Here is a 9,531-nt window from a genome sequence, read left to right on the forward strand (position 1 = left end):
TTTGCTTGTTTATTAACCCAATGGACGGAAACCTGTAAAATTGAGTTTTGAACATTTTAATGGACCTCGTGTAGCTCAGAAATATGCTATTTATAAGTGACAAAGTTTTTCATGTTTTATATGCCTCGGTCTCCTTTTGTGTTGTGGATTTTTGCTAATTTTTTGTGTTGTGTGTTTAATTGGCACAATGTAAATAAGTCAAGGAAATGAGTTGCTCGGTCTTTGCCACCTTTAGCTGTATCTATCTGATAAGAAGTCGTTTTTGATTGGTAGGGAATTACTCCTATACATTGAAGTATGCTACTTCGATAATGAAGTATCATCATTTTTTATAGTGGGTCGAAAAAGTAAAGTGATAAAAAAAATATTAGGTAACCAAGAAAAGGGTTTTGTGCCCGAGACATGCCACTGTTGCTGCAGGGTGTGGAAGAACCGAAGAAGTATCTAGCTTCCAAACTGCACCTTGCCTAGACATCTTATAAGTTATAACTTGCAAAATTACAGAGCTAGTTGGCATAATCTATACTGTACTCGAGGAATTTGTTTAAAATACAATTAATGCCGGAAGCTTCTTAGCCTTGTTTTTTTGTTTTAAATGTTTAATCCTGATTATCGTTAAAAGGGCGTCTATTATGATTTTTTTTTTATTAATTTAAAAATGGTTTACTTAGCACTCTCTGATCAAAGTTTAATATCCTAACCTTGTAATGAATGACTAACAATTTCTATGCAGAGAAATTCAAAGGGTCTGTCTTTGGTTTTGAGGATCATATGTGTTTTGTGGCTTGAATAAAAGTTTTTCTCTTGCTCAATTCACTTGCAAGGTGGGTGTGCACGGAATATAATTGACTATAAGAAAACCACTGGTTTATACTGTATAATACAACTTTATTTGAATATTAAATTGAATATAGTAATGTTTAGAAAATTTAATAGTGTTAAAATTATGGGATTTTATCAAACCAAGATTGGGTGGATTTACAAATTAAATATGTATGCACTGGGAGAACAAGACAGAGCCCCGATAATGGAAGTTTGCTTTGATAATTTGTTTTGCTTCTCGTTGTACGTTTGATCATGGTAATGAAGTTCTAGTTTAATTTTATACAAGGAAATGAGTTGTAAATTACACGCCCTGAGATTGTGAAATGAGTAATCTCGGTGGAAGTTTGAACACCAATAAAGTAAAATCAACAGAAACAAGGAAGAAAGGATAAACAACTATTGCATCTATGGTGGTTTTCCGTCTCGATTTTATGTAATTATAATCTTCATGATTGAAATTTCCTAATCTTATATTGTTAAGCGAAATTGCTAATAATTATTAAGTAACTTATACTTAGACTATAAGCCAAACAAACAGAGTAGTGTAAGGTGCTGATTTATTTAGGGTAATCTTACTGTATCCAATTTTTTTTTTTCTAAATGACGTGACACACATAATACTAATTTTAATTGGGTCATAAGACTAATTTTAATTGGGTGCTTGATATATATATAAGGGATTCCATCATTATTGAGAGTAATCAATCATACATTGACAATTAGATTTGGGAAAAATAATTGAAAACACTTTTTGGGGTACTTTACATTTTCCATTTAATTAATGTAAGGGTGTCGATGATAAATATATTTTATACAAGACATTATAGAAATGTAAATATATTGGTTTAAATCATATATTATTAAATAAAAATAATAGCTAATAAAAATTCATGTTGTTAGGTGAATTTTGTCAAATCTTCCTTCTTATTCTCCTTTCAATAATATTAAAAATAATCTATGGGCTATTTAAGCTATTGCATAACATAAATAAAATGAATAATATTTCTACTCTGATTTTAGGCATAATTTAAGATGCATTGATCATATAATTATACTGTTTATTTTAAAAAAATCTGTAAATGAGAATTTAACTGTGAAATATTTGCTTATAAAAGGAAATTAATATGAGTAAAGTATTTAATATATGGGAAATTGCCAACCCAAAAACAACTGACCGGGTCATTAACTAACTTATTTTATGCAGATGAATAGTAGACAGTCCATAATCCTACTTGAGGTACATATTTGGTGTAGGCATGTTACCAACTAATCATCATTAGTTGTAGACTTATAGACAAGCTGTTATATTTTAAAATTTTGTTACTACCAACAAAGACTAATGCGAGAAAGAGACAGGCACACAGGCCTGACTAATAAATTTGTTGATCGAGATCAACACCAAGTAGACAAATTTGCGGAATATGTTACTTTGTTACACAGAATTTATTTGAAAACTGTGCTATTCCATCCCAACTAATCACCTTGTTTCACTGCTACTATTCAGCTTTATAGGAGTAATTTAAACACACAAAGTACGTACAGACATTAATCTAATTTATATGAGGCAACAAAAGGTAAACCAAGTTCAAATCCCATTTCAAAACTGTTAGCATTGTACAAACACAAAGGAAACAAGAATAAACAAGTTTAAAGGGAAGAAAATATTGTACTGTGAAATTAGTTTTCCCCAAAAAGAAAAAAGAAAATGAAAGAACTATGATCTAAGAGGATGGCGGAGGGGAACGAAGAACAAATGGCGGAGAAGATGTCGAAGAAGACGAATTGGAGGAAGTAGTTTGTGTTTGCCTTTTTGATCGGCTTCTCAGCTTCTTCTTTTCCCCTTCGCCAACTCCCTTGTTTTCCATTTTGTCATGCCCGACTTTCGTTGTGTTTAAGCTCACTGGAATCATGCAATTGCACAAAAAACCTGCAATTATGCAAATAACTATTTATCATGAATGACAAAGTTATATCATATGCACAGAACTTTACTAGACGGGAGTATAATACACCAGGTACATAGCGCGCAATGTACCAAAATACAGAGTAAAGTTACCACAAATACGAGGGAGTTAAAACAGTAATGGGGTGAATTTTGGAATCATGGAAAGTGATGGTGACAAGATAGGATTAGAATTATTAAAGTAGTCAAATAAAGTAAAGAAAGAATCTAGTAACAGAAGAGTTAAATAAAGGGTCATACTCATACCAATTCTGGCGAGTCGATTAACCCATCTGGGAATAGAATTCCCAGTGAGCTTAATGCAAGCCTCATTGCAGAAATGGTTACAGTTCTTGGTTATGAGATTGTATGCATTCCCTTTGTACACTTTCGAGAGCTCTTCCATTACTTTTCTCACTTCTTTACTACTCTTCTCCGTCCAGCCAACCAGTATCGACTTCCTGAATGTAAATCCTTCACATTGCTTTGGTTCCCCTTCGAAGATTCCAGTCGAGGGATACTCATGAGCTCCGAATGCATACTCAATTCCATGAACTTGTCATCACAATAAAGAGATGTCAATTATTTATCAACTTATATAAATCATAGTCAACATGGTGCACATACACTGCATTTCTAGATCTAGATTGGAATTCAATTCATGTGTAATGGGTAAAAAACAAATGTAGAGAATTCATAAAAAAAAAGTCCTCCAAGTACACAAATTAACACAAATCAAAATTGAATTCTCCGAGTATCAATTGTTTGAATTACCTTGCACACCGGAATGATAAGCACCAAGACCGAGCCAGTAAGCATAGCCATTATAAGATGTGAGATCATACACATTGAGATAAACCGGAATGGATCCCCTCCTTTCCCTGGTTGAATTTTTACGACACAACATTCTCAATTCCTTAATTTAAGCCTCTCGAATGAGTCGAGTTTGAATTAATTTAGACTAAATAAAAAAAGAAAACAAATTTGGAAAAGGGTATTTCGAATGAGTGACATATGTTTGGCTTCACCAAGTTATACCTGCGGAGAGGTGTGAAACATGGTGGTTTGGTGGTGGTAGATAAAAAGAAACGAAAGGGTTTTTGTTTGAATAATTAGTGAAATGAGAAGTGAGTGCGATTGGTTGGAGAATGAGCTGGTGGAATCATATTAACTTTTAACGGTTTTTCTATGGTGTGCCCATGGGCACACACTAAGTGCTAAAATCTATGGATTTGGAAGCTTTTGATTGGCTTACACTATCTAATAATGGTGGACCCCCCTGCATTTACAACAACCACACCAATCAAAACCCTCCAAATGCATAGATTTTAGTGCTTAGCATGTGCCCATGGGCACACACTAGACAAACCCAACTTTTAAATAGTAGTCATCTATTTCTTTTGGGAGAAAGTAACGTACGACTAATTATGATACATAGTGGAGTGTTTCTGTGATTATCGTTTTCTATTAGTGCTTCTTGGTATTTTGGATTATGAAATTAAATCGTGTAGGATCCGGATTTGGTGTAAGATTATAGTACTTAATAGATAGTATTATCTAGAGGAAAGTTCTATGGAGACCGCATTTTTATCGGAGACCTCGGAGACCACGTATATTCTGCAATCAAAACACTGTAAAATATATTATTTTGTAAAATATGTTCTACAAATATCATGTATTCATTAAAATTGTTGAAAATCATCAATGTTTAATAAGTAGATAATGCATGTTTTGCAAGTTGAACAAATGTTCTGCAAATTATACATATTTCATAGAACAAAACATTTTGTAATGTTTTACATGTAAAACTTATATGATATTCAAGATTTTAAATGTAATAATGATTTCGGAGAACATGATTTGTAAAATTATACGTTTTGCAATGTTTTTATGAAATATTTTACTTGCAGAACATATGTGGTCTCCAAGTCTCCAGAAAAAATGTGGTCTCCATTGAACTTAACTCGTATTATCTATTTATTAGAAGAGAAATACGATGGGGCCAAAACTTGATAGAATGTGAGAAGCGGTGCATTTTTTGTTACTTTGTTATTTTAAATTTTAATATGATACTAGCTTTTAACCCGTGCGAAGCACGGGCGGGTACATAGTTCTTAATTTATTATTTTTAATTTAAATTTTAACATCATTTTATTTGTATTTTAGTATTAATGAATTGAATTTTATTTAAATTATATTATTCAACTGATTATATTTTCTTCTGATTACTTGAAAATGGACAAACCCTAATAAATATAGTCGATCGTGTATTACTTTTGGAAAAGTTCAGTAATCTAATCAATTGAATTTCAAAGTAATTTTGTAATCTTGATTTTTTTGACAACAATAACTTTTAAGAATAGAGTTAGAAAGGATTATGTGGTTCGTGTTTATATTGAAATAGAACACGTTAAAATTAAAAAGAATTATATGAAGGTTCTTGTTAAAAAAAGATATTTGAAAATATATATTTATAATTTTATTTATAGCATTATTATAATTTTTTTAATGAAACATTATATTATATGATAATGGATTGTTAGGAGTGTTTTTAGTATTTGAAACTGTTTAACAATGTAATACTAATAAACTCCACATTTGTAGACTTGTAGTACCAAAAGGAGAGTACCAAACCAAAAAATATAACTAAAACCTTGGACTACAAATTATACCCATGTTGGCTTATTATAGTATAGTATAGATTGTTTGGTGAAGTTGGGCAAATGATTTCTCCGAGGTGATAATGGGTCCATATGTGATTTGTTTCATTTGTAAATTGTGTTGTGTCCATTCAATTCAATAATATTATCCAAGATTATTATATAATATATACTAGCCTTTAACCCGTGCGAAGCACGGGCGGGTATATAGTTCGTAATTTATTATTTATAATTTAAATTTTAACATCATTTTATTAGTATTTTAGTATTAATGGATTCAATTTTAATTAAATTGTATTATCCAACTAACTATATATATAGTACATTTAATCCGAATTTAGTACACATAGATTTAAAAATAAAAAAAATTAGAAAATTCAAATTTTTTCCAAATATAGCCGATCGTGTAATACCTTAGAAAGAATTTCAAACGTAATTTTGTAATCTTGGTTTTTTTTTACAACAATAACTTTTAAGATTAGAGTTAGTTTTGACAACGATAACTTTTAAGATTAGAGTTAGATTGAGTTATGTAATGGTTCGTATTTATATTGAAATATAACACGTTAAAGTTAAAAAGAGTTATATGAAGTATTTTGTTAAAAAAAGATATTCAAAATTGTATATTTATAATTTTATTTATGACACCAATATAATTTTTTCAATGAAATATTATATGATAATGTGTTGTTATGAGTGTTTTTAGTATTTGAAACTGTTTAACAATATCATACTAATAGACTCCACATTTGTAGACTTGTAGTATCAAAAGGAGAGTACCAAACCAAAAAATATAACTAAAACCTTAAACTATAAATTATACCCATGTTGGCTTATTATAGTATATATATATATATATATATATATATATATATATATATATATATATATATATATATAGTATAGATAGATGTAGCTATATGTCATTTTGAATTAAAAAAAATAGAATATGTGTAATAGTGCATGTAAAGTGCAAATACGTTATTTACACAATTAAGGACAAGTCATAGAATTTTACTATACATTTAATTTGTTATATTAATATTATAACATTGTCTTGAAAATTGAAACACATTTATTTAGAAACAAAAGTATTTGTAATTGGAAAAATGTAGGTCATAGAAAAGTCTATCTTATTTTAAAATTTTTGACAATTTTATTATAATATTTATTTTAATAAACTATATGTACATATTGATATCTATGTAGGTGAGAAAGTTTGGGTCAAGCAAGATTATGATTCACCGGCCCAAAAGCCCAAAACATAACTTTATGAACTCTCAAAGGCTGAAGTATGGCCACATTCAGTCTTTTGGTAGAGGTTTTTAAGAGTAGTTTTTTATAAGTATCAGTGTTAAAAAACTTGAATAGAAGTAACAACAAAATGGGTCACTGGTCGAGCCCATAAGTAGGGTGTCAAACGGATAAAATGGATACGTATTTGCCCATATCCGTATTCGTATCCGCCTACTCAAAATTGAATCCGGATCCGGATACGGATACGCAAATTTTATAATAAAAAGATCTGTATCCGTATCCAGCCGGATATTATCCGGATACGGAAATATCCGTATCGGCTTTTTCAAACATCACCAAAAATCAAATATACATTCTGAGATTAATTAAAAAAAGGCATATTTTGAGCCGTTCAACAACAAATGTATACCCAATCAAAAATTAATAATATATTTTAACAGAAATTTGGGCATTCAGGCCAAATATTTCGAACAAAATATTAATTTTAACAACTTAAAATCACAAAACAACACTATCTGCAACAATTAAAAAGAAAAAGCTTGATGAAGATAGTTTCATTTTCTCCATTTGCAAAATACTTAATGTTTCTTTCTTATTTTAAATATTAATTCTTTTTCAAAATTTATATGATAAAATAAAAAATATAAGTAAATAATAAATTTATATAAGTATTATTATATACATATAAAAATAATTTCGGATACGGATACGCCTATATCCATATTCGTATCCGTAAACCCCGGATTCGAATACGGATAATATCCGTTTTATTCCGAATACGGATTATATCCGCTTTTTCCCGGATACGGTAACGCATTTTTCGGACGGATATCGGATCTTTCTGATTTTTTTGACAGCCTTACCCATAAGCAGTGTTCTAAAAATCCCCGATTTAACCGATTAATCCTCGATTAATCCCCTGCAAGGTCGACCACCGATTCGATTTTTGAAATCCGATTAATCTTTATATATATTTCTTAATCAAAGTATATATAATAAATTATTAGAATTAAAACACAATATTACTTTAAATATGAATAACTACTGAGTTTATGAATATAGTAAACATATTGGTTACTAAATAGATAATATAATAATAACTAAATATTAAATAATATTTTAATATTAAAATAAATCCGATTTTCACTCTGATTAATCCTTCCGATTAATCCCTGATTTCCGATTAATCCTTGAATCGGTAGCTCAACCGATTAGATCCGATTCCTAATTTCTGTAACACTGCCCATAAGTATCAGTCTTAAAAAACTTGAATAAAAGTAACAATAAAATGGGTCACTAGTCGAACCCATAGTAGTATATGACACAGCCCAATCTGAAACACTATTAAGTCCATGACATTCCATTTTATATTTTTATTGAGAGGGGCGTGACATCCAAATTTAAAATCTAAGCGACATGCTCTAATCTAGAAAGCATAATCACAAATTCTTTTCTTCGGAGGTCGGACTAAGAAGATACAATTCCCTTTTTAACCAACTGAACCAACCCTTCATATATATATATATATATATATATATATATATATATATATATATATATATATATATATATATATAATATAGACAAAAGTTATTTGGAGTCCTATATTTTTTGGAGAATTGGAGGCCAAATCCAGGCCCTCCATTTTGAATTGATCCGACGGTTAGTATTAATAACTGCTTTATATTTTAAATTAATTATTTTATGTTTTATGTCATACAGTAAGGCGTGGGACATTGTGTAGTTGGTTTTGAGAGTGCATTATGCGGCAGTTACAACAGCATGAGTATTTTGAGGAGTACAGAATTCAACCATGTCCTGCACAAAGTACATATAACAAGATTCAAAATGCAGTACATATAACAAAGTTCAAAAAACTACTGGTAAACAATGGGTATCACACAGAAGGATGCAGAACAAAAAATCAAGGTAATATACGAGAACCCAAAAGCTTGGTACTGTATTTCGACTCGGTCGTCATATGTCCCGCACTAGTTCGCACAGAACAAGTTAATGTGAAGTGAAGGACAAAGAAAGTGCTTTGAAGAAGAAAGGTGGAAGCCGGATTTTGTGCTGCGATTGCTCCGTAACGACGGATTTGCTTCAGAGAATTGTTTGCGGGATTTTGATAACCTCTCAACTCGGAGATACGGAACTGCATAGACCCATTATCTATTTTCCTTTTTTGTTTGTAAAAAATGTCCAATAATGATTAAAGTAGTGAACCGTTGGATTTTGTTTCCATCCAATGGCTCTAAGATAGGTCTCCAAATCTCCAAAGGATTTAATCCCCCACAGAACTCCACAATTTGTAAAATTTTATAACATGGTTGAGTATTGACCATTATATAATTAGTCAAGTTTTAAATTTATTACTCAGAAATTCGGAGCTTTAAATTGATCACTTTGAAGTCAGTGGGTTTTGAATTGACCACTTTCTAAGTCTATCATATATTAACAAAATCTCAAAATTTGTTTCAAAACCAAAAAGAAAATCTCAAATTTATCATTGAAAATCAGCAATTATGTTGGAAAGTGGCTAAGTTGAGACCCCAAATTTGTTAGTGGTAAATTCGACACTTTGATAATTATGTAGTGGCCAATTTAATATTTAACCTTTTTATAATATAACATGTTATTTGAAATTCGTGGAACCGAAGTGTAATTATTAAAATTAAATTCGTGAAAAAATAATGAGGAACACGAATTATAATTCATTGTACATTTTTATAATATTTTAATCAAAATTCTAAATTTGAAAATTACATTGAAAACAAATTTTAACGGAAAATGATGTGAAAACACAAATCTAAATTTGAGTTTTATCAGAATGGACAAGTTGGTTAA

The 9,531-nt window shown here is 30.1% G+C and overlaps 1 protein-coding gene across 1 annotated transcript; it reads right to left on the bottom strand.

Annotated features, from left to right (window-relative positions):
* Window positions 1-2,400: 2,400 nt before the first annotated feature.
* Window positions 2,401-3,900, bottom strand: LOC108196022 (deSI-like protein At4g17486). Its single transcript, XM_017363077.2, has 3 exons — window positions 3,542-3,900; window positions 3,035-3,322; window positions 2,401-2,752 (listed from the first exon to the last, which is right to left on the bottom strand). The coding sequence occupies exons 1-3, from the start codon at window positions 3,672-3,674 to the stop codon at window positions 2,547-2,549; spliced, it is 627 nt and encodes a 208-aa protein (XP_017218566.1). The 5' UTR covers window positions 3,675-3,900; the 3' UTR covers window positions 2,401-2,546.
* Window positions 3,901-9,531: the final 5,631 nt, after the last annotated feature.

Source organism: Daucus carota, chromosome 7 (genome assembly GCF_001625215.2).
Source record: "Daucus carota subsp. sativus chromosome 7, DH1 v3.0, whole genome shotgun sequence".
In the NCBI taxonomy this organism is placed as follows: domain Eukaryota; kingdom Viridiplantae; phylum Streptophyta; class Magnoliopsida; order Apiales; family Apiaceae; genus Daucus; species Daucus carota.

Bases quoted from the DNA above. Each gene is read 5' to 3' on its own strand.
- LOC108196022 (XM_017363077.2), bottom strand. From the start codon at position 3,674: ATGTTGTGTCGTAAAAATTCAACCAGGGAAAGGAGGGGATCCATTCCG. The intron at 3,323-3,541 runs GTAATTCAAACA...TGTGATGACAAG, and splicing joins TTATCATTCCGGTGTGCAAG to TTCATGGAATTGAGTATGCA. The intron at 2,753-3,034 runs GTATGAGTATGA...GCATAATTGCAG, and splicing joins TAATCGACTCGCCAGAATTG to GTTTTTTGTGCAATTGCATG.